At 37.0% G+C, this 27,314-nt stretch overlaps 1 protein-coding gene across 1 annotated transcript; it reads right to left on the reverse strand.

Annotated features, from left to right (window-relative positions):
• Positions 1 to 23,363: 23,363 nt before the first annotated feature.
• Positions 23,364 to 23,816, reverse strand: K441DRAFT_591540 (uncharacterized protein; the record flags this gene model as incomplete). Its single annotated transcript, XM_067644838.1, has 1 exon — positions 23,364 to 23,816. A coding segment is annotated over one exon (453 nt), but the record flags the coding sequence as incomplete, so codon positions are not given.
• Positions 23,817 to 27,314: the final 3,498 nt, after the last annotated feature.

Raw genomic sequence — 27,314 nt, forward strand, 5'->3', positions numbered from 1 at the left:
TATTCTAGATATCTATACTAAAGAGATAGAGAAGCGCGGTATAGTGGGTGCTAGTGTTGCTTTTACTATCTAAAGAGAGCTTAAAGAGCTAAGGGAGAAAGAGTTACTATTTGGCAGCTTTGACCAATATGCGGATATTAAGCAGCTTAACCTTAGGCAGTACTATTAAGCCGTAAAAACTTACGCACCTACACTAGAGTATGTAATTACAGCATATTAAGAGGGTTAACGTAAATGTTCTTTGTATAAAGGCCGTGCGGTTTTAATAGCTTCTACGCTTATATTTAGCCTTTTACAAAACTCCGCAAACTATATTCTATGGCTACTAGGGATGTATCTCCAAGCTAACGGCGTTAAGCGCCGCGTGCTTTCTGTGCTCTATAGGCTTGGATTAATTAATGGTTATACCACTTTAAACTAGTAGAAGGAGCGGATAGCCTAGGAATTAAGGTTTAGCCTATAATCTCCGCGGTGTAGGTATATACTAACCTATATATAGGTAAAAATCCGCTTAATAGGTGCAGCTTCTAATACTATTGTTATCTATAATAACTTTGACTACCTCTAACGAGTTTAGTATTAAATACTTAGGGATACTGGGACGTTCTATTCGCGCATAACTAGCAAGCTTATCTTTAGTGTAAGTATACCTAATAGTGGGCTTTAATAGAGCATGCTTCGTGTGGATATTCTAATTAAGTTCTTAGATATTGTAGAGGCTTTAGGTAATTTATAAGACGAGATACAGAAGTAGATCTTAACAGCTTTAATTTATAAAGCTATTGTAGAGGCATACGTCAGGAAAACGGGGGGTGGCGTACGAAATTTAGTTTCGCTAAAAGTGTTTTTGGGGCCCGGGGCTAGCTCTCCGCCATATTAGCCGACCCCCTAGAGCTCTACGCTAGCTTTCCGCCATATTAGCTGACCCCCTAGAGCTCTACGCCAGCTTTCTACCATATCAGCTAGGCCCTAGAGCTATACGCTAGCATTATGCTAGCTTATGGCTATAAAATAAATATTATTACTATTATTGCGTTTATTGCTATTAGGGTATTAAAATCCTAAAGGCCTCCTAGCAGGCTCCTAGCAGGCTTCCTAGTAGGCCTCCTAGTAAGGACTTTAATTTTCCTGGTTATCTTAATCGTCTGACAGCGACCCACAGTGCTATCGGGTCCCACTATATTCCCGGCAGCCTCTACGTGTCTTTGCATACCCCTTGTACACCTAAATACCACTTATTTTTTTTTACCCTTTCTTCCATCCTCTCTACCTAGGGAGGCACTACAATGGCAGCTAGTAGATGACTGTGGCCAGAACCAGACGACCCGTCGCCAGAACTAGATGACTGTTATTAGGACGACCGTCATCAGGACCAGACGACCGTCGTAGACAACCGTCGTCAGGACCACCGTCGCCAGAACCAGACGACCGTCGCCAGAATTAGACGACCGTCGCCAGAACTAGACGACCGTCATCAGGACGACCGTCATCAGGACCAGACGACCGTCGCCAGAACCAGACGGCCGTCGCCAGAACTAGACGACCGTCGCCAGAACCAGACGACCGTCATCAGGACGACCATCATCAGGACCAGACGACCGTCGCCAGAACCAGACGACCGTCGCCAGAACTAGACGACCGTCGTCAGGACCAGACAACCGTCGTCAGGACCAGACGACCGTCGCCAGAACCAGACGACCGTCGCCAGAATTAGACGACCGTCGCCAGAACTAGACGACCGTCGCCAGAACTAGACGATCGTCGCCAGAACTAGACGATCGTCGCCAGAACTAGACGACCGTCGCCAGAACCAGACGACCGTCATCAGAACCAGACGACCGTCGCCAGAACTAGACGACGATCGTTCGAACAACCAGTCAGCAACACCACGAACGACTTAATCGATCGATCGAATCGAACCAGAGCCTCGATATCAGCCCGCTACCGAATCAAATTGAATTAGATNCCATAGACAGATATAGACGGTAGGCACAGACAGGTAGGCATATACAGGTAGGCATAGATAGGTATAGGCAGGCAGGTAGGCAGGCAGGTAGGCAGGCAGGTAGGCAGGCAGGTAGGCAGGCAGGTAGGCAGGTAGGTAGGTAGGCAGGTAGGCAGGCAAGTAGGCAAGCAGGTAGGTAGGCAGGCACACAGGTAGGCGGGTGCTAGGCCTAGTTAGGAAATCAGTACACGGCCGGTNGATCGTCAGGAATATCGCCAATTGACGATTTGGAGCCTCTGCAAGAGGCTTCCCACTTATTTTAATTAATTGCTTAATAACNAAATTTNAAAATTTAAAACCNATTATTATTCCNATATAAATATTGCAGTTATAGAAAATATTATAACTATTATAGTAAAAAGATATATTATAATTTTTAAAATTAATATTATTAATATTACTAATATTGCTAATATTGCTAATATTGCTAATGTTGCTAATGTTGCTAATATTGCTAATGTTGCTAATGGGGCCTGGGGCTAGCGTAAAGAAGTGTACATAAGCAGATTAGCGGATCCAGCTAAAATGACCCCGGGCCAGCCCCGGGCCAGCCCCTGGCTAGCCCCTACTACTCTTCCGTTTTCCTGACGTACCTAGGCCTTAATATATTACTTAGCAAAAACCTACGGTTTAAACATCTACGTATGCCTTCTATTAATGTAATACCCGCTATGCGGACGTCTAGGTTTAACCTAGGACCTATTATAACTGGAGAGGCTTCTATATCTAAAACCTATAAGATACTAGACGACATTTTTCTCTATTAAATAAATCTATAACGCACTGATAAAGTATTTAAGGAGCGACTGTTTCTAATCTATGGTAATTAAAAGACTATAAAGCTTATTCGGTTATGTTAGGGAGAACGTACTAAGTCAATATCCGCCTATAATAGCCTGCGTTGGGCTTTACCTATTCTAGCTCTTTAGCACCTAAAGCTAAACTACCTATATATGGTTATACGGTATTACTATAGTGGCAAGCAATTAGCCTAAGAGTACTCTACGCTNTACACCTANATNAACNACCTAGGTNNAAGAAATATCCNAGCNNAGCGCGCGCCGTTTTATTATATAGAGGAGCTAATTCTCTATAGCTTCGACGCTCGTATTATAGCGTTGCTCTATACTTAGATTAAGGAGTCTTATAACACTAAGTCGCCTATAGATATTAAGCGGTACCTTAAAAGCCTATCTCCGCAACGTCTATTAGCAGTAGTTAAGGATATCCGCACAGCGGTTTTCGGTTAGGAAGTCTCTCGGGCGGCTAACTATGCCAGCTAGCCTGCGGAACTACGGTAAAAGGGTTACCTTAAGTAGGCTAGCAGTGCTATATCCTTATAAACACTTCTTAAGCCTGCTAATACAGAGTTTCTAACGCACGTCCGCTTTTTATAACTGGTAGAGACGTATAAGGTCCTTAAGCACGCTATTAAGCTTGTGGATATTGGCCTACTTAGCCGCGTGCTCCCCCGCATTTATATTTATTTCGTAGGTAGTTAAAATAAGAACTATTTACTAGAGATATTACGTTTCTTTTAGTTAACTTTAACAGATGCTTATTCCCCTAAGCTCTAGCAAGCTATCCTAGTAAATAGTCTAGTAAATATCCGCGGCGAATAGGATAGTTACTACCCGATAGATCTCGATAATGAGCTACTTAATGGGGAGCTAAAGCAGCTTATGCATACTCGTAGCAATTCGATATTTAACCTAGACTTACTTTTCCGCTGGAGCATTTATATAACTAATTATATAGGGCCACTACGTATAAAGTTTAAGATCACGTTCGGTGAACGGATGTCTACTTAACATACTGTTAAATCTCCTACAGCGGATATTTAATTGCTTGCTAATGCGATTGCCGAAGGTTTTATTATCTACCGTTAGGCACAGTAAGCAAAGATAGAAGCGCCGCCTCTATTACAACTAGGTATTAAACGACTTAATTAATCTGCCCTTAACAAGTTTAATTTACGGCTAGGCGGTAATCTTTCCGCCGTGTTTGATGAGCTTAATCTCTATAATAATAATAATAAGCTAGATGGCTTCGTACTCCCTACCGACTTTACTTAAACCCAGCTTTAACCTGCGTATAAGTTGCTCGATGAGTAATATAAGATATTAGCTATAAGCTATTACTACAACCGTTTAATATCCGCTATAGTTAGTAGCACTGGTATATATTCCCAAGTAATTGATATTATTAATTAATTAATCTATTTAGTTCCTGGGCCGCGTTTGCTAGGGGTATAGAGTATAAGGGGAAGGGGGGGCGTTATCCTAATAGATATTAGCTACTATAGTTGCAATATTCACTTGGCGGATATAAGGTAAACTTACCTAGTATTAGCTAACCCTACTTGATATCAACTAACCTCGCCTAATATTAGCCCGCTATATACTAATTGGCGTTGCCGTTGATTTCCTATAGTGCTCTTTATATACGTTTACCTCTATTTAATCGCGCCAACCGCCTTTACGGTACTAATAAAGATATATCTAACTGGCGGGTTGCTAGCGGTATAGATATATCTAACGGCTGGTATAAGGGTAATGATAGAGGAGTAGGAGCTGGAGACCTAAGAGTTGGCGAAGGCATAGGTACATCCTCTTCCTGAGTTATTGGTAAGAGGTCTATGGCTAACTGTTAACTAGCCTGCGATATATTAGCGCCACAGTAAGGCGCTAATTACCACGGCGCTGATATTTTAAATCTCCTATTTAAAACCTGCGAAGCCCATATAAGAGCCTATAATAAGCGCTTATCTATAGTAGCGTGCTACTCTAACGCTTAGGAAAACCGCTCTAATATCTATATAATTAACCCAGAAGAACCTAAGAGTTGCCCTATTTCTTTCTGTTTCTGCTTTTATTTCTTATCTGCTAAAAGCTTAATAAGGGACGGAAGCTCCTTACTAAGGATATTAGGATCCCACTCAGGCATTACTTGCCTTAATGATGCTGTATCTAGAACTTACCCTATATTACAGAGGCGACAAAGCTGCTTATCCGGTATAATATAATTAACTATAGGCGTCTATAATGTATCCTAATACCTAGCCTCCGCCTATTACGTAAACCACTTCTGTATATTGCTTAACATAGGCTCCCGGCAGGTTTTTGCAATATCCGCACTATAGCTAGTACGGATATTATACTCGCAATCTATAAATATTGCTAGGTTGCAGTTACTATAATATAAGTCTTTACTAACAGTAGACTATAAGTCTCTATAGTGTGTAAGTTATATTGCTTATAAGCATACCTAATCCTTATTAACTAGCCGCTATAGGGTGAACGGTAGTTTACTACGTAACTGCGCATTAGTTAACCGCTTCTTTAGGCGTAGGGTTGGTATAATAAGCTCTTTAGGTAGGCGTACTGTAGAACCACTAGGGCTTAACCTACGCCCGCTTCTTGTATTTACCAACTGCTTAGTACTGACTGACGCTATAGATGAAGCATCGCCCGCAATATCCGCAGTCTTTGCGTTTTATTGCCCGTGGATATCATTACGCAGCGCGCTTGCGCGAAGATCGCCTATATACTGAGGTTGTGTATACTTAGAACCACCTAATTTATCGCAAAGACCCCGCCAGCGGCTCTTAACTATAAAGATTGCTTTGCCTAAGAGGCTTTCTCCTTAGCCTGCTTAGCTAAACCGCTATGCCAGTATATTATAGGATTTGTGGCAAGGTATTCTATATTAGATTAAACGGTAAATATCCAGGACATTTTTACCGTGTGCTACTGCATCTAATGCAACGAAAATTCAAATTCGAGACATTAGGCGCGCGTATTCGGCGTATAAGCGGTCTTTATTAATATCCGCAAGTGTTATATGGTAGCTCTGGACCGCTTCTCTAGTAATAGCAGTATTATAGCCGCGATGGATTAACTAGCTGCGAATAGTATTACGATAGGCAGCTATCCACTCCTTAGAATTAAAGAAGATAATTATCTTTAAAATCAGCTAAAGTTGATTAAACTGTTAGCGGTATGTCTGCTGTGCGGATATTAAGCGGCTTCTTAATTGCTCGCCTTTTCCTCGGTTACTATTACTAGTAGTATGCGAATATACTGGAGCAGTAGTAATAGTAAAGTAAAGAGCTCGAAAGTCCTTCTTCTCTAGCGTGGTTATAACCCTCCGTATAATCTTTAGCTCCGGCTGATTAATTAGGGTTTTAATAACTTATATATTAGGTTTAAACCTAGCTAGCTTGCATATAGTCCGAAACGTAGATGGGTTTAGTGTTGCGGTATATGCAAACCAAGGCTTATTAACTAAGACTAAACGTACTTTAAAGAGTTATGTGTACGCTATACGGAAGGTCTCTCCCCAATTAGTAAGTAGGTGTACTTTATTAACCACTATAAGGGCAACATGGGAACGAAATATTAGGTCTATTAGAACCTTATATAGCTTGTTACTAACCAAAAGCTCTAGGGAGATAAGGATATGTGTATAGCTGCCCATACGGATATCCTTAATCAGCTCGGCGGATATTGTTTTCTTTTATATATAAACAGGTCGAACATAAGGTAGCTTTATAATCTTTTTTACTTACTCTAACCTAATCGCGTTAAGTGGAAGAATAATAATAATAACTGCATTAGGTACAAGACATAGTAGTGCTTATATTATCATACTCTTGCTAAAAGACGTCTTTGCCATAAGTATGAGATCTCGCCGCTTAAATATTAGCACCCTTAGGGCCTCGAGCTGCTCCGTATGACCGCGGTATGGATATATCTCCGCAATAGCTTTATTTAGCTTGCTTATTTAAAGTTTATAAGAGCTGCTTATAAGCTAGGGTAGCTCCCTCCGCAGGCTATATAGCTGTGGAGACCGCTAGGGATCTATTTTAATATAATCCCTAGCCTATTGCGTACTGCTAGCTTATTAATCTGCTTAACTGGCTTGTGGTTTACGACCTCTTTACCTTATTCGCTTTAATGAAGGCATTAGTAAATAGCGCTTAAAAGCAGCAGAGGGAGAATAGAGGGTTAGATAAAGGTAAGGAGGACTTAAACATGTTATAATAAATAGATTTTAATAGGTTTTAATTATTGGATTATAGATATAATGGATAGAAAGTGGGTGGTTAAGATTAACGCGTCGTTAGTGCGGATATTGCTGATTATTTACTTTGGCAAACCGCGTCACGGCTATTTTAAAATTAATGTTAGGAATAGGAAGGCGGGGAGACTTCTTACGTAGACTATTTAATTCGCCGGAGCCTAGTGTATAATTAATGGATTTTTTAAGCTGCCTAAACTTATCGTAAGAATAAGAAGTGAATATCCGTAATATCAGCTATGCGGATATCGCAACGTGCTTTATAAACGTCGGCTAAAGTGTTTCAGACCACACAGGGACAGATGGCCTAAACTGGTTTAGTGCCATCGGGCCGGATTTATCCGGCGTCCTATGTGGTCTGAGCATGCTAAGACAATGGTATTATGATATATTTAGCGCCAAAACCTATATCGTATTAAGGAGTTTTGCCTGTATCCCTTTGGCTGGTAACGTCCTAGAGGACCGTACGCGAACACTAGAATTAAAAATACGCGTATGGTCACGGAGCCTTGATTCTATTAATTCTATTAGCTGGCTCTTATTGATAGCCGTAGGACTAGATCTAATATGTTGCGACGGCGCTAGGGTACGTCACCTGGATAGGCCTAACACGTATATAGCACGTCTCTCCCTCTTGTATATACCTCTTCTAAGACGAAAACTGGAGCTCTTGCTGCACCCGGCCTAAAAAAGACCAAAACCAACTAAAAGAACCCTGAAAAAATACCTAGAGAATCCCCCTAAGATGCACGCATTATAGGGGAGGCATATATTAAACGACGGTGGTTCGCACTCGTGTAACGGAGCCTTGTAGTAGGAACTACGGTGGACTCGTTAATGGGCTAGGTATATAGGTATTGCAAGTAAGTCAACAACGTAATAACAACTGGTGGAGTGGTTGCCTAATAGATTAACTCTAATTATATTCTAAGAATTACTACAAGGAAGGAACTATCTAGGTAGGGACTGAAGGCCCTTAAATACACAACCGTACTCCTAAGAAAGTCGTTGCTCTGTCTACTTTACCTACTCTATTCGCTCTATTATAGATCTTGCAGATTACACAGATTACACAAATTATATTACATAACTCTGCTTACTATTCCTCGTCACATAGTTCCACGGATTCTATCCTAGACCGTGCTTATATTAACCAACTAGCTTCCTCTAACTCTTCTTTAAGTAGTTGTAATATTATACTTAAAGCATCCATAATACTATCTCCCTCCTCTTTATCTTCGTCCTTAAAGATTCTTAGTATCTCTAAGTTGTTTACTAGAGGTATAATATCCATCTAATTAATTTGGTTAATATTGTTACTTATAATGCCTAAAGTACCTTCTTCTTCTTTAACTCTTTGTTATACGCGTATAGTCTCTTCCATACTATCGCTTGGTGAAGTAATACCTTCTCTATATTCTTGTTATGCGAAAGAGGGGTTAGTTTATGTTGCGTTAGCGAGTCCTTAGTCTTAATAGCCCTCTTTTTATTTAGAGTGCACTAGAGCAAACGTTCGATTGTCCTATAATGTTCGCTCAATTTCTAACATTAAATATGTACGTCTTATAACTCTTAATAGTCTCTAAGCTCCCTAAGTAATTTGTTATAGGGTCTTATGTTTAATCTACTACTACGAAGCTTAATGGTAACCTAGCGTAGGCCCTTACTAAACTTAAGCGTTCTTAGGATGCGGAATAGAAGGCTTTAGATGCTTATATTACAGTATCTACCTATTTACTTCGTCTTAAGAAAGTACGTAAGAAGGTTTATTTAAAGGAGTGGAAACTTATAGAATAAGGTCTGTAGGAACTTGGTAATAAAAGAACGGATTCTCTTCCAATAGAGAAGGAAATAACTCTAAGTAGTTTGGCAGTCGCTCTTCCTGGGTTCCCCTTAGGTAACTCGTTCTTTAGTAACTCTTCTTTATTAATATTACCTAACCTTTTCTCTTCTAATACTCCTATACCTTTCCCGTAGCGTTCTTTAGGTTTTCTAGTAGTTCCTAGGTAGTCTTATTATAGCCTGTCCACTTTACTTCGTACTATATTTTATTGTCTATGTCCTTATAACTAACGATCTTTAAAACTTGCTATTTGTCTTCCTCTTATCCTCTATACGTATCTGCCTTATAAACCGGTAGCTTAACATTTCTATATACTGGCTTTAGTATTGCAATATGCTATATAGGGTAAATCTTTATCCTAGCTAGTAGGTTTAACTTAAATATAACCAGTGAAATTTTCTATATAATTTTAAAAGGTCCTAGTCTAACGTAGTCTAACTTCTTGCTTAGTCGTCAACTCTTAAAATTTTTGTGTAGTAGCCATACTTTATCTCCCTCCTTAAGATCTAGTCCCTTAGATCTCCTAGCATTATAGTACTTTTTTATCTTTTATTATACCACCTTAGCTATTTCTATAAGGTCTGCATAAAGATTTATTAAGCTCTTTATTCTTTACTTAGCTATGCTACTTATCTTTTTTACTTAATGTGGCGATAATAAGGTCCTTAGCTTATATCCGTAATTTGCCTTAAACGGTAACGTGCCTATTCCTTCTTATGGTGTTATATTATATGCGAACTATATAACTAGTAATAGCGATACCCAATTATTCTATGCATAATTAATATAATGCCATAAATACTGTTCTAGTGTCTAATTTAATCTTTCCATTTAACCGTCTGTCTGTAAATAATATACGGTAGAAGTTACTGCTTAAACTCCTTACTCTGCTAAGAACACTTCCTAGAATACTACTACAAATCTTAAATCTCTGTCCGATATAATCTTGCTTAGTACTCCATATCTTATAAATACTTCCTTAACATAGATTTTAGCGATATCTTCCGCTAATATTTCTTCCGTACATGCTATAAAGTATCCCCACTTTATAAGCTTATCTATTATTACTAAAATCGCGTTATAATCTTGTCCGGTAATAGGGTCTCTTAACTTTAGTAACTTAATAATAAAGTCCTATAATATAACCTCCTATAGTCTCTCTAGTATTTTAATAGGTTGTAGCTCTCCATATAGCTTATGCCTTGTTAGTTTATTCCTTTAATAATCTAGATATTCCTTTATAACTTACCTAGCTAGTCCCTAGATTCTATTAATAATGTACTCCTTTTAAAGTCTTAATACTAAGCCTATAGCTCCGTTATGTCCTTAAGTTGGTCCTTTATAAAATAACTTAATAAACTCTTTTACGATAGTTCTTAGTACGTATATCGCTTCTTAATTTTTGTACTGCTCTAAGTCTAGATCCTCTGCCTATATGTCTTAGATCTTTTATATCTAATTACTCTCTAGTAATTTGTGGATCTTCTCTTCTCGTATTACTGTAATCTTTAGGTAATTATATCTAATTAATCCGTCTGTATCTTTTCGCAATAAAGCCCCTAATGGCTTTATATTATTTTATAGTTTAGCCTTTCTACTTAGAGTATCTGCTCGTGCATTCTCTGTACCCTTAGTATACTAAATCTTAAAATAGTATTTTATAAGCATCTCTGCCTATCTAACTTGTCTATAGTTAAGTTCTTTCGTTATTAGGAACCCCGTTAGGTTCTTATAATCCGTTTTAACTATAAATGGTTTCTCTGTACCTTACAAGAATAATCTCTATTCCCTTAGTGCTATAACTATACCTAACAACTCCTTATTATAGATGTTATAGTTTAGTTCTAGTAGTGTCATTTTCCGACTATAGTATGCCACTAGGTGCTATCTATCTTAATATTTCTATAGGAAGCATGCTCCTAGTGTATAATCTAATACATCTATTTTAACCACTATCTCCAACCGTGGTTAATAGATTTTAAGAACTGGCTCCTAGGTAAATAGCTGTTTAATTCTTTTAAACAGTTCCTTTTGTTCCTTTCCCTATGCCCATAGTTCTTCCTTCTTTATTAGCTTCGTAAGTGGCTTAATATTCTTTAACTATTAAGCTATAAACCTTCTGCAGTAATTACAGAACCCTAAAAATAACCTTAACTGCGTTATATTTTCTAGTTCTTACCAATTTACTATAGCCTTAATCTTTTTTAGATCTATGCTGAGTTAGCCTAGTTTAATAATAAATCTAACAAAATCTGTCTTCTTAGTGAAGAACTCGCATTTCTCAATTGCTACTAGCATTTATTCCTCCTATAGTCTCTTTAAAACCCATTCGACGTGTTCTCTATATTCTTCCTTACTTATTAAGTAGATGATAATATTGTCGAGGTATACCATAATAAATTTATCTAAGTGTTCTCTTAATATATTATTAATACGCTTCTAAAACGTTACTAGTGCGTTTATAAGCCCGAATTGTATAACTAATGGTTTATACAGTCCTTCCTTTAACCTAAAGACTGCTTTCCATTTATTGCCTTCCTTAATTCTAATCTAATGGTACGCCTATCTCAGATCTATCTTTATAAAGATTTATACGTTACTAATCCTATCTTAGATTTCGCTAATTAAGGGTAAAGGATACCTATCCTTCCTAGTGATGCTGTTTAACTATCTATAGTTAATATATAGCCTAAGTTTTCCTTTTTTTTTTGGTACGAATAGTACTGGATATCCTGCTAATAACTACAATGGTCTAATATATCCTTTTTAAAGATTTTCCTAGACAAACTCCTTAAGTGCCTATAACTCTTTTTCTGTTAATTTATAAGTTAGGTAGAACCTTAAACTTATTCCTAGTTCTAGCTCTATCTTATAGTCCTATACTACATATTTTAACAGCTTTTTACTTTCTGGTAACCATAGCTTCTTACTATATTTGTGGTATCTTTTTAGTATATAGCTTAATCCCTAATTAGTTTCCTTATATATTGCTCTAACTTAGTACTATACTAACTTAGTTTATTATCGTATCTTACGTTATTATATATCTCTAATATTAACCTAACCTATAACCTAATTGATCTTTAGATTATATTCCTATAACTAAGGCATTCCTAACACTACCTTATTATTTCCTAATAGTAATATGTTAAAAGATATCTTGACTTATCTCCCTTTAATGGTTATCTAAATTAGTCCTATTTTGAGATTAATAATGCCTCCTCTATAGGCTATTAGATCTCCTAAAATTGTTACTAATAGGTAAGGGTGCTCCTTTTGCCTATATGGCAGCCCCATCCTTTTAACTGCTATTAGTAAGATATAGTTTTATATTACCCCACTATCTACTAACACTTCAAACTATTAATCTTGCTAATTAACTTTTAGGTTTAGGTGTTGTCCTTAAATTCCTTTAAGGGTTTAAGGCTCTACTACTGGCTCCCTTTAGTCCCGTGGGCCTTTACTTTTCCTAACTATTAGCTACTTAATCCTATTACGCTTAGCTTATTCTTTAGCTAATACCTAGTTCGCTTTTTATCTTTAATATACTATAGATAGGTGTTCTCTAAACATTCCCACTATTATCGTCTATCTAAGCATTCTTCTGTAAGGAATCTTCCTGGTTAAAGTATTAAATCTCCTTCCTCTTAAACTTCTGCTAGATGCTAGCTGTATATATACTTAGCATTCCTATACTATTATTTATCTGTTATCTAGTATATCCTTATAAAATATTTCCAATTCTTTTCCTTTAAATTCTTGTGCATCTCGTATATATCGTCTACGTATACAATCCATGATAGCGTATAGTATGCTAGGTGCTTTAGGTTAACTCTTAGCTCGTCTTTATCTTTAAGTTTAAACCTCTATCGCACTAATCTAAACGTTATAACTTTATTCGCTGGTACTAAAACGCGTCTTTCGCTTCTCTAGTCCTCTAATTATTCCTTTAAATCCTTTAATATAATAATTAAGGCTCCCTTAATATAATTCATCGCTTTTTCTATAATTAGGTAGTCTTAGATAACTTTCTCGTCCAACTATATATAGAAATCTTCCTACTCGTTATTATGTCGTTGCCTATACCACTTTTAGTATAGCTACTAGAGTATATACGGTCTGTCCGTAAGGAAGTATCTTCTTATTACTGCGTTATAACAGCCCTTTATATGTTGTTCTTTAAACCTAATTAGAATCCCTAGATCCTCTTCATTTTCCAGTTTAATAAGCCACTTAGCCCTTAGTATGCCTATTCTTAGCCTATTAGTAATTCTTTGTATAGGTACTCTGTCTTTTATACGTCCTAATATGCTAGATTTCTTATCTAGTTTCTTTTCTTGCTACGCGATAATTCTTACTCTGAATTCTTCTATGGTTTCTTTTGGTTTGCGTCTTGTAACTAGATTCTTAAAGTTCTCTTACTTCTTAATCGCTGTATTAACTTTTTAATCTTTAGGTTAAACACTGTATTTACCTAGTAAGTCTTCTAGGTTTATATATCTGTCTCCTATTTTAACCGCTATTTATACTACAGATTCTCTAATCTATAAAGAAGCTCCTTGCCTCTTGCTTATAGGTGTCCTAATTTATACTCCGAATTCTTAACCCCTTAGATTCTTTAATCCTAAGCTTACTTCTTTCTTAAGCTGCGCTCTAGCCTTAGTCCAACTAGGCTTTATTAGTATTCTCATCTCGTCTTAAGAGTCTTAAATCTCGCTTATCTCGTCTTAAAAGTCTTGCGCCTTTAGGAAACTTCGTCCTAAGCTTATTCGTATGTTACTAAACTAAGCTGTTACTCTATCCTATCGGTTTTCGTCTATTATAGGTTCTTAAGCATACCTTATCTCATCTTAAGAATCTTAGTCATCTTTTATCTTGTCTTAAGAATCTTAAGCCTATGGCCTTTTGCCTTTATTAAGTAGTAAGCTAGCACTAGCAGTCGTCTACTTGCTTAATTGTCTCTAGATATTACTCCTTCCGTCTTATAAAGCGATGGATGCCGTATCTAACGGTGTTATAATACCCGTTACTAAACCTTGCTCTATAGCGGTCTTAGTCTCTACTTCTATTACGTTATTAAGGTTTAGATACCCCTAGTTAGTTCCTTTACTATCCTTATTGCTGTTAATTAATAAGTACTCTAACTCTATTGTTATTATTACTAATTATTATCCGTATATTACTATAACATCTTAATCTAGCTTATAGAGTTAATCTTATTCTTTATCTAACTCTTTAGTTTCTTTAAGTCCTTTTAACTCTAGCTCCTGTAGCCAATAGCTTATACCATACTTAGCGTCTTTATAAATTTGGCATGCGTTATTATAATAAAACACAAAACTTTTAATTAAACATTCTTTTGTTCCTCGCAGTATACTATCATCTCTCTATATATATGTGTTACATACTATTAGTCTAGTTCCCTTTACTGCGTAATAACTTTAACCACTTCTATAGTCTTTGGCGAAATAACCCTATTTTCTATAATTTATATAAGCTCCTTCTTTAAACTATTACTTTTATTGTGGAGTTTGCTTAAACGTCTTCTATTGCTAAGATCCTTGGTTTAGCCTATGCTCCTTAGTCCTATAATTACTCGATCCTTAACCTCTAGGTTTTTATAGTTTCTTACTTTATCTCTTATAGGTTTCTCTGGTACCACTTAGGTCTATTAGCTCTACGCTATACCATAGTTTCTAATTTGGCTTTAGTCGTTGCGTGCTCTATATCTTATATAACTATAGAACTCTATCCTAGCCTCTTTTAGCCTATTCCCTTTAGAAGATCCTATTATTAATCTTAATCGCTTAATCTATTAATTCCCTTAGAGTATCCGCATCTTCTATTAGAATAATTACGTCCTAGACTTTAGCCTTTAGTCCCTATTTATATTATGCCATAAGCGCCTTATTATTCCATTTAACCTATATAGTAAGTATTTAAAACTATATCGTGTACTTAATTACTAAAGTTCGCTATGTTAGGTCCTAAAGCTTTTTCTTTACTATAGTTATTGCTTCCGGGTCCCTAAATATCTATATTAATTATTTCGCGAATCCTACCTAGCTAGAAAATACAAATCATACCTTTTAATTAGTAGTAGTTATTCCGTTAGTCTGTATTTCCGTTAAGTAGGGCTTAAACCATTTAAGTGCCCGTCCCGTTAGGAATAGTCCTACATAGGCTATTTAATCCATTGTCGTGGCTAACTTGGCCCCTTCTTACATGACTTTAAAATACATTTATGTTAAGAATCCTTTAAGCTTCAATCTCTCCCCTAAGAATTATTTAATTAAAAGTAACTTAACCTTTACTACTCCGATTCCATTAAGTCTCTCTTTAAGTATTTAGTTGTTCTCGTTTAACCTATTAACAATTTCCTATAACTACCCAACCGTAACTAGTTGTAAGTTAGTATCTTGTATACTTATATCTCCACTTAACCTTAAAGTAGTTGCTGCCGTTAACGGCGTCGTAGTAGCTGCTTTTAGTGGCATGTTATTTAACTTATTAAAACTATAACCGTAGTAGTAATTATGTAACGGAGCCTTATAGTAGGAACTACGGTGGACTTATTAATGGGCTAGGTATATAGGTATTATAAGTAAGTTAATAACGTAATAATAACTAGTAGAGTAGTTGCCTAATAGATTAACTCCAATTATATTCTAAGAATTACTACGAGGAAGGAACTATCTAGGTAGGGACTAAAGGCCCTTAAATACACAACCGTACTCCTAAGAAAGTCGTTACTCTATCTGCTCTGCCTGCTCTATTCACTCTATTATAGATCTCGCAGATTACACAGATTACACAGATCACATCACGTGACTCTACTTACCATTCCTCGTCATATGGTTCCACGGATTCCATCCTAGGCCGTGCTTATATTAACTAACTAGCTTCCTCCAACTCTTCTCCAAGTAGTCGTAACATTGTACTTAAAGCGTCCGTAACAACTCGCGCGCGTCCACTAGAACCACGCCTAGTAATAGCCCTCTATAACAAGAATGGGCGAATACTATACTATAAAGCGGAAAGACCTTTATTAAGAAGGTATCTAATAAAATATAAAGCCTATTAGATGTGTTTAGTATCCGTAGTTATAGGGGAGTAACCGTTAGCTATAATAAACTAATATAGCTAGTAGAATGGCTCCGCCAGTCTAGCGAACCTTAGGCGCCCCTCTAGTAAACCCTTAATTAAATCCTCTAATGGCTAAGTAAAATTAAAAATAAATATAACTTTTTCTTACCGGCGAACTGCACCTGGGCTACTATAACTGCGCTTCTATAATATAGAAAACCTACCCCCCTAAAGATAATATCTAGGTATATAATTATAATATAACTAAATATAGAAAAAGTAGAGGGGCTTAGGGGATAATTAGAAATAGAAGTCCTTATAGAGATTTATAAAGAGGTCTATAACGCTGTTATAGTCCAATACCTTAGGAGTGGAGATATTAGAGTTACCTTAAGGGACTAATAGGTAAAGGAACGAGCCGTAAGGGTAGAGGATAGGCTAGGAGAACGTATTGGTATAAAAGTGCTCTACAAAGATTACCTAGTTAAAGTTTTAGCGGTTTCCCTAAGCCTTAGGGTAGAAAAGGGACGCTAGGCGGATAATATAGTAACTATATATAAGATAGTAAAACAAACGGAACGCCTTATACTAGGACTTAAGATTACCCAAATCTAATGGCTATAATAGGAAAATGTAAACTAAGTATATAATGAGAATAATAAAAGAATATAAGGGTTGCTAGAGACTTGCTAGGGAGGCGCCGGTTAAACGCATAGCTCCCTTATCGTCAGCATATATATACTAGGAATGCAAAAACTCCTTATTTAAAAAGGTATTATTATAAATGGCCTTATATATAATATAAGGCTCTATAACTACAGACTCCGCCTAGAATAATGCTATCGCTATATATAATAGGGATATACCTAATCCATATGCGCAGTATAGGTGTGCTGCGGCTATTGTATAGGCCCCCACGATATAAAATATTGCTTAAATTAAGACCAAATAAAATGCGCAAACTGCTACCGAAGCACATATAAGGCGTAGGAGAGAGAAGACTGCATTAAATATAGGAGACGGAAGGTAAGNGCTTAANAGCTNCGGGAATAACTNNACGCTAGGTTATATAAATGGAAACAATAGGCGATAAGCTAGGGGGGCGTAGGTGCCTTTTTAGCGTTTCCTACCTTTAACACTGGGGGGCTAGGCTAACTATCCCAAGCCTTAACGGGCTAGAAGTGACGCTGCGTGATATTACCAGACTATATAGGGATATAAGGGTTATAGGGAATATAAGGGAGAGGACGCCCTGTAGGAAGACCCTTATGGACAGCTATAGTAAGCTTAAGACTAGGATAATTAAGAATTAGACTTAACGCGGTAAATATAATATTTATAGCTGACTTTTAAAGGGTATATAGCTAACTAGTAAGAATAGGGGAAGAACCAGAGATAATAATAGATTTAGATATAGAAGCGCTAATAGGAATATAAGATATGGGAATAGAAAGCTCTATATAAAATGAGTAGTAACTAGGGTGTAGATATAAGAGATAGAAGTTCTAAATATCCTAGAGAAAGTGGAAATAGAAAAAGCGAGGAACGAAGGAGAGGCGAAGGACCCTCGCTAGGGGTCCGCTACCTATCTATTATATAGTATAACTGCGGTAATATAAACTACCGTCTTATAAGGCCCTTACTAGATAGCCTAGACCTAAAGAAATACTATATCCTTACTATATAAGAGCCGTATTATAATGCCTATATATAATTAATATACTACCCCTAAGGATTCTAGCTCCTATATAAACTAAAAGCAGCTATACGTGTATGCTTTATAATTAGTAAGGCTATTAGCCTGTCCTTGTGGTTCTAGTAGGCAGTTAACCTAGATATTGCAGTAATAATAATCTAGATATATAGGGGACCGGTATAGATTATTAATATATATAACCCTAGGGTTAAAGGGGTCCTATAAATAGAGAATATTATATTAGTAATAAGCTTACTAGAAACTAAAGGTATAGAGTCTATCCTATTAGGAGATATAAACCTCTACCACCCGCGGTAGGGGGGTATCTATATTGCTGCTAAACGATAGGTAGAGTGCCTACTAAGAGCTATAGACACTAGGGGCCTTAAGCTAGCCACCCCCCTAGGAGTAATTATATGGTAATAAGGCACCGCTAAAAGTATAATTAACCTTATATTTATGGACGAAGGCCTATACTAAAGACTTAAAAGGTATAAACCTAAAGAAGAATGGGCACTCGCCTTAGACCATATCCCTATCTAGATATAGCTAGATCTGAATATTAAGGCGTAACTAAATAGTAAAAGATACGCAATAAGAAAGCTTAAGATAGATAGCTTCCTTAATATAGTTAAATAATAACTTTAAGACCTAGAAGAAATCCACCCGATACTAAACGAGCGAGGCTTATTAGCTACCCCTAAGGAAATTAACTGAAGACTAGAAAGGATCTAGGCAGTAATTAAAAACGGGCTAGAAGAGTACTGCCCAGTCTTAAAACTGGGCCCCTATACGCGACACGCATAGTCCGTATAATGCGCAATTTTTGTCACCAGCTAATAACGAGCAAGAAGAAAATATATAAGTAGCTATAATCCTAAAGATAAGAGATAATATAAAGACATAAAAAACTAGCTAAAGAATACCCTAAAAAAAGAAGTAAGGAATAGCTGGAGATGGTTTATAAATAAGCATACTACTAACCCAAGCCTCCCCCATAATAAAGGTCTTTAAAGGATAGTAAAATGGGTAAAGAAAAAGGTGGGATATTTAGTAGAAGACCTATACCTTCCGCCCCTGTAAAGACTAGGTGAATTACTAGCTATAAGCGATAATAATAAGAAGGTAAAGATCCTTATAGAAAGATTTTTCCCTTAACTAGCTTTAGTAGACCTTAGCGATATTACAGGCGAAGCACCGGTAACTCGTTTGAGGGTTAATAGTGACATAACAACTAAAGAAATGGCTAGAACTATTAGCCGCCTTTTAAATAATATAGCACTAGGACTAGATAGGATCCTAAATAAAGCCTTAAAGACCTGCGGATTACTAATAGCACCTTAGCTTGCGGATATAGCTAGAGTATGCTTTATAATAGGCTACTACCCAAGACTTAGAAGAGCTATAACAACGTTTGTTCTATATAAAGAAGGTAAAGCAGACTACTCACTCCTAGGAAGCTACCGCCCTATTGCCTTAGAGAATACCCTTAGTAAGATCTTAGAAAGGGTAATAGCGGACCGTATAGTAGATATGGCTGAGGAATACGCCCTACTACTATAAAGCTAAATAGGGGTAAGAAAGAACCGCTTAACACTATTAGCACTTACGCTACTCGCTACCACTATTAAATCTGCATAGGTAATGCGAAGGGACTTTATAGTATTAATGCTTAGCCTAGATATTAGTAGCGCCTATAATAATATACCCCACAAGCGTCTCCTATATATCCTTAGGGTAAAAGGCTTCCTAGAATNGATTATATAATTTATTTAAGGGTTTATAGGTTAAAAAGAAATATTACTAGTCTTTAGCGGATACTAAAGCCCCCCTATTATAGTTATAATAGGAATACCATAAGGATCACCCCTCTTGCCTATACTCTTCCTTTTCTTTATAAGCAACCTACTTAACTCCTTTAAGAAAGGGGCGACCTAGGGGATAGGCTTTATTAATAATATAAACCTAATTATATACGGGCTAACAGCCGTAAAGAATTATAGAACACTAGAGAAAGTATATAATACCTATATAGAATAGGTAAGATAATATAGAGTCTAATTCTTACTAAAGAAATACCAGCTAATCTATTTTATAAGAAAACGTAACTAATCTATAGATCTCTAGCATATAATTCGCATCTAAGGCTTTAGGGGTTAACTAGTTTAGGGCCTAAGAGTATTAGGAGTATAGGTAGATAGTAAGCTCCGGTGGAGCGTATATACGGCATAAGCGGCCCATAAGGGCTAAGTATAGTATATCGTATTATCTAGGATCGTTAATTCTATATAGGGTCCATGCTTTTAGAGGTCACGCCTACTATATATAGCAGTTGTCTGGCTAACTATAACGTATAGGTCTAGTATCTGGGCCATTAAAGAATCTAAGAAAGGCCCCCCTAAATCGCTCCTTAAACTACTCTAAAAGGTCTAAATAGCCTGCCTTTAGAGTATAATAGGCGGATATAAGCGAACGGCCACAGCTCTGCTTAAGAAGGAAGCTAATATTCCCCCCCTATAACTATATATTAAAGCCACTATAATATAAAGGGCGTAAAAGGAACGCAACTTTAATGTTATAAAGTATATTAAGATACGCCTAAATAAACTATAGAGGGACCCTAGGGCGCCTTATAGGAGAACAAACTAATAACCCTAAAGTAGGGAAGATATATTAGAGAAATAGGTGAAAAAAGCAGAAGAAGAATGGTGCTGCTTTAGGGCCTAGGCCTATATAAAGGAGAAAGGAAAACGCGTAAGAGGCTAACAAGGACAATAGTAAGAGAGAGAAAGGAGCTAAAGTAGAGTATAAAAGAACGCCAGGAAACCATCTACTGCAATATAATACTAGCTAAACTAACGCTAAAGAGGTATATGGGAGTTAAAGGTATAGAGGCTGACTAAGGCAAGAGGAACCTAAGCCGTAGCATAGTTAACGCTATGGGGGTAGATACCCTAGGGCTCTAAAAAGGCCTAATAAAGGCAGAAAATATAATAGTAACGCTCTTAAGAACAGGAATAATAGGACTAAAAGACTAGCTCTACTAGGTGGGTGTTCTAGTAGGTAGCCTAAGATATAAATATAGCTAGCTAAGACAGACACCAAAACACGTAATACTATTATGCCCCTTATGCACTAACTAAGAAGTAATACTTTTAGTAGCTAGCATAGAGAACTATAAGACACTACTTTTAATATAAAAAGGCCTTAAGGCGGTTACCTAGTGGCTTATTAGCTAAAATATACTAAACTAGTTCTAGGTCGCAAAGGAAATAATAATAGAGGGCAGGGGGGCGAGCAACGGGCGCCCCCTGATGACCCTATAGTAGCAGAGTAAAGTATACAATACTAGCGCGTCCGTAGGCTAGTTACGGTAGCAGTGGTTCCCAAGGAGGTTAAAAAGTAAAGTAGTAAGAGCACTATAGGTGACTCGCAGGCGCCTTACAGGCGCCTCGTAGGCGAGTCCCAAGAGGCAGGGAGATGGATTACAGGGTTTTCTCAAGTTAAGTCTTTCTTAAGTTGAGTTTTCTCCCTATATGTAAATAAGGAGTAGTCCGCGTGGGCCTAATACTAGGGATCCGAATCGGACGTTAAGCAATGAATTATTATTATATACCTCTTCTTCTTCTTAATATCTTCGTAATACAGCATTTATTCAAGTTTCGGGTCAGAGGTATTTGTTCAAGCTATTACAGGTGTCTCGCACCTGACATAAAAGTCGATTTTTAAACATTTAGTGGCTATCAAAACGACGTATAACCCCTTAGACGCTCAAGGGATAATTTAAGAGGGATAGGGAGCTATATACTTTCCCTACCCCGTAACTAAATTCTACTACGGAGCCTCTAATTTATAAGGTAACTTAAGGCCTTATCCTATAAATTAGGCGCTCCGTAGTAGGATTTAGTTACGGGGGATACGTATATACTACCTCTTGTCCCTTCTAACGGTACTATTCGTCCTACCGTTAGTGTTACGGTACTGACGCGTGTAACCTAGATAGGGCCTAGTTAGGGGGGTTCGCTTACGTCTTGGCTCCATGTATATAGACGTGTCCTTTCCACGACCTTTTTCTTCTCCTCATCTTAATATCCGGGTCCATAGACATTTCAATTATATAGGCTTGCATACGTTCTAAACGGCGCTCGTGCCTCGATTGACTGAGTCGCTGTGATAGTTAGAAGGGAAGGGATGCCTTTTAAATTATCTATAAAGCGTCTAAGAGCTTGTAGATATTATTTTAATACTAACTAAATATTTTAAAACTACCTCTTACTGCTTTTTATAAGATATAGCTTAACTATAATAGTTATATTATATATTCGTAATGTAATAAATTCCATAAATAACTATCTGCAAGGTGCCACTCGACTATCTCTATATATTAAAAAGGTAACCTAATATCTAGTATACTTGCTAGATACGCTGCGTAGAATAATATATAAGATTGATACGGGTTATTAGCAGGCCGTAGACCCCAGCCGTAGACCTATTGTCAGCTCGTCTATACCCAATCACTTTCTATCTATCTCTCGCACGGCATGAATAGGTTATAGTCCATTTCAAATATATCGATTGTGGGGGGTATAGGCCTATAGGGCGGGATCTAGGCAATATCCTAGCGTTTATAAGGCTTTTTAGGCCTAAACTTCGGAGATCTAGCCTAAATCCTACCCGGTGCCCCTAATGGGATAGCCCGCCGCTAGACCTAAACAGGACTATAAGTAACTAATCTAATATATATTATAAGGGGGGTAGGTAGGTAAAAAGAATAACCTATTAAGTGTAGTTGTAAGCAATAATGTTATTAACCGTATTGAACATCTAGTTAAATACCTAAGTTATAGGGTTTTCGGCCAAGTAATGTATAGACACATAATATCTATCTCTCGCATAGCATGAATAGGTTATAGTCTATTTCAAATATATTGATTATAGGGGGTATAGGCCTATAGGGCGGGATCTAGGCGATATCCTAGCGTTTATAAGGCTTTTTAGGCCTAAACTTTGGAGATCTGGCCTAAATCCTACCTAGTGCCCACTAGCGAAGCGCCTACTACCTATAAAGAATTAAGTTAAAACGGGAGCGATTTCTGTAGTATAAACTATATAATAAAATTAAGACATTATATAAGGAAAGAAGGTAAGGAAATAAGGAGAATGGGTATATATTATTAACTTGGTCGCTTAGTTAACACATTACTATAGTCCTAGTAGAATTTGGCAGACTTAGCAGAATTTAGCAGAATTTAGTAGAATTTGGTAGAATTTGGCAGAATTTGGTAGAATTTAGTAGAATTCGGTAGACTTGGCAGAATTTGGCAGAGTTTAGCAGAATTCGGCAGATTTAATAGAACTTAGTAGAGGTTATAGATATTGCTAATATTGTAGGTGTTGCGAATATAGGATAATTTTACGGTGGTAGGCAGAATATAGCAGAATATAGCAGATTGCGGTAGAATGCGGCAGGTAGCATATATAAGGTGTTATGGGGTGGTCCCATAATAAAAAGTATAGAGTCCCTATATTAGGTCCCTAGCTAGTATAGGTATACTCCGCTAGAAATTTAAGTTTAATTAAAGTCGTTTAGTTTTTAAGGTATTATAGTAAAGTTTTACTATATCTAATGTCCATTAACCTAACTGCGCCGTTTATAACTCTATAAAGCCATAATTATACATATGCTGCGCTATACCCCTACGGAAAGAGTAGTTAGAGTAGCCGTTAGGTAGGATACCGCTGGCGGCTAGGTAGGTTAATAGAATCTTACACACTGCTAGCGCCGAAAATGCTTTATTATTAACGCTAAATAATAGATCTAATAGAGGCCAGGGGTTACGGTTAAATAACCGTATTATTACGGCTATGGGGTATAGATAATCTCCTAGTATAGCGGCGATCTGGATATTAACGCTACTATAGGTTTTATCTATCTTACTCCGTTTTAGGTGGAAGACTATTAAATAGCCGTTAGGGGCGATCCTAATATTATTATAGAGGGCCCTTATAGTGCTAAAGTCCTTAGCTTTCCTATTTGGGTACGTAATCTCTCCTATATATAGGAAACCCGTAAACGCTATTATAAATGCCGCGTCTATGTTTATATCCGCCTTATAGGGTCTAGAGGTAATAATCTTATCTAAGATATCCTTTATAATTGGTAGTTTAGTCTTTTTAGTAGATAGGAATAGTAATATAACCCCCACTAGGGCCCTTTTAATAGTATAGTCTTTAAAGGCGGCGATTAAGTGACCTAGGTCTATATAACGAGATTAGATTATAAAGATATAGTTAGAGAGGGTTTCTAGCTTAATCCTGCCTATTAGAGGGGCGGCTGTACTAAACGCTTATTAAGTAATCTACTTCCCTAAGTTTATCCTCTTAGCTAGATATAGTAATAAACTATTTAGGGCTAAAAAGGCCTCCCAGCTCTTAATAGCGGAGGAGTAGCCTTTCCTTATATTAGCTGCTAAGCTATGCTATATAAGTAGTAAAAAGTAATAAAACCTACTAATCTTACTTTAGAAGGTTAGGGGGGGTTAATTAAATAACTCTAGGTTAACTGTAAGAGTTAGCAGCTACCTAGAGGAGAGATATTATTTTTCTAGTAAGAAGCCTTTATTTATCCGGTAAGAAGCCGTCCTTTATTTAATAAGAAGCCGTTATTTATCCGGCAAGAAGCCGTTATTTATTTACCACTTAGGGCACAGTAATAATAATTTCTTATAGTTAAATTACGAGAGAGTATTAGTAAGCCTATTATTGGCGCTAGAGACCTATATAGTTATTATAGTAATATTATTTATTATTAAGGATATAAGTATCTCTTAGAGTAATTAGTTTCTAAAACCTTTTATAATATTATTCTAAATGCCGCTATAAGTAACTATATTGTCTATATAAATATAGAGAGACCTATACTACTAGACTAATAACTACTTTTTAAATGCCTTCGTAATAGTATATATCTCTTTTAGGTTAATATAGTTATCTACCTAGTCTAGTAGGGGATAATAGCTAAAGGCCTAGGTTTAGGGTAGGGAAGCCATATAATTAGGCTAGTGGCCATTCTCTTTACTAAAGTAGAAGCCTTTATAGCCTTTAAGTAATAAGGCATTAGTAAATAAGTAAAACTATAGCCTTTCCTTATTATTAAAGAATAGTATACCGTTACTTAATATAAGAACCTCGAGCTAGAGGTTAAGGTCTTTTTTTAGCTCTAGGGGGAGGTATTAGGGTATATTTCTTAATAACCTAATAGGCCATTTTATTAATTAATAATTAATAATTCATCGCTTAACGTCTAATTTAGATCCCTATTGGGCCTACGCGGACTACTCCTTATTTACATGTAGGGAGAAAACTCTATTTAAGAAAAATGAGAAAACCCCATAATCCATCTCCCCGCCTTTTAGGACTTGCCTACTTAGCGCCTACAAGTCGCCTATAGTACTCTACTACCTTACTATTTAACCTCTTTAGGAACCACTACTGCCGTAACAAGCCTACGGACGCGCTAGTATTACAAACTATTACTCTACTACTGTAGAGTTACTAGGGGGCACCTACTACTCGCCCCCTTACCTTTTATTGCCATTTCCCTTGTAACCCGGAACTGATTTAGCATATTTTAACTAATAAGCTACTAGGTAACCGCCTTAAGGCCTTTTTATATTAAGAGTAGTGTATTATAGTTCTCTATGCCAGCTGCTAAGAGCATTATTTCTTAATTGGTGCGTAGGGGGCATAGTAGTATTACGTGTTTTGGTGTCTATCTTAGCTAGCCATATTCGCATCTTAGGCTACCTACTAGGATACTTACCTAGTAAAGCCAATCTTTTAGTCCTATTATTCCTGTTCTTAAGAGTGTTGCTATTATATTTTCTGCCTTTATTAGGCCTTCTCGGAGCCTTTAGATATTTACCCCCCATAGCGTTAACTATGCTATAGCTTAGGTTTGTCTTGCCTAAGTCAGCCTCTATACCTTTAACTTCTATTTACCTCTCTAGCGTTAGTCTAACTAGTATTATATTACAGTAGATAGTTTCCCAGCGTTCTTATATATTCTACTTTAGCTCCTTTCTCTATCTTACTATTATCTTTACTAACCTCTTATACATCTCCTAAGTTCCTTTTCTATATAGGCCTGGGCCCTAAAGCGGCACCATTCTTCTTCTACTTTCTTTACCTATTTCTCTAATATCTCTTCCCTACTTTAGGGTTATTGGTTTATTCTCCTATAGGGCACCCTAGGGTCCCTCTATAGTTTACTTAGGCGTGTTTTAATATACTTTATAACATTAGAGTTGCGTTTATTTTACGTCCTTTATATTATATAACAGCTTTAATATATAACTATAGGGGGGAAATATTAGATTCCTTCTTAAGCAGTACTATAGCCGTTTGCTTATACCCGCCTATAATACTCTAAAGGCAGGCTATTTAAACCTTTTAAAGTAGTTTAAGGAGTAATTTAGGGGGGCCCTTTTTAGTTTCTCTAATGGCCCAAATACTAGATCTATATATTATGGTTAGCTAGACAACTACTATATATAATAGGCGTGACCTTTAGAAGTATAGACCCTATCTATTATTCACACGCTTGCGGAGAAGAGGATTAATTAATCTGATTGGTGGGTACGGGCTTAAAGGCATCAATTGAGAATGGGTATATTCGCAAGGCCATTTGCAGGGGATTGCCCTGCCTTAACTAAACGTGATGCCTATGGACCCGTGCGCAAGCATATCGCTACAGTATCTATTTATAAAGCCCAAAATATACAACTAAAGAAAAAGGTGTGGGTAGGAGGGAAAGTAAGCAAGCAAGGCTCAATTTTGTAAATGTTGATGATGTTAGTGTTGCTAAGATACAGGGGTGCTACTACAGTGCTCGCTTAGCTATATAGACATGTCCATCTATTATTTACACGCTTGCGGAGAAGAGGATTAATTAATCTAATTGGTGGGTACGGGCTTAAAGGCATTAATTGAGAATGGGTATATTCGCAAGGCCATTTATAGGGGATTGCCCTGCCTTAACTAAACGTAATACCCATAGACCTAGAAGTGCAGCGCCTATACCACACAAGGTAGAGTAGGGGGAAGAAAAAATAAAAATAAAAAAGGGGGGGAAAGAAGAGATTTAAGTTAATATATTAGAGTGCTAAAATAGGCACTCTTATACGCCGTTATGCCTAAATACCTTTGCCTATTATATCTAGGGCGAGTAACAATAAAAACGGTATTAGCGTTCTATGTTAGAAGTTTACACTTAGCCGGAATAGGTCTTTTAGGGATAATAAACAGTAAAGCTAGAACGCTTGTGAGGACCACCGGCCCAGTTGCTATATTTAGCCGTCCGTAAAACCGTTGTCTTAAGCGTATTAAGCAGCACCTTTCCGAAATAAGTGTCCGTTATAGAGCTTAGAGTAGAGGCCAAGAGCGGCGACTCTGCACTTTAGCTTATTCCTAACTGCGTAGCTTATAAAGGCCGATCTCTTAAAGTAAAAGAGAGGGGTGTTTCCGGGTTAGGGGTTATTTTTAAATAGGTATTTTATAGCTTAAACTGCGCATTTAGGTTGCCCTAAAGCGGCAATTGTAAT

This window comes from Cenococcum geophilum, assembly GCF_001692895.1.
Source record: "Cenococcum geophilum 1.58 unplaced genomic scaffold K441scaffold_77, whole genome shotgun sequence".
NCBI classification, from domain to species: domain Eukaryota; kingdom Fungi; phylum Ascomycota; class Dothideomycetes; order Gloniales; family Gloniaceae; genus Cenococcum; species Cenococcum geophilum.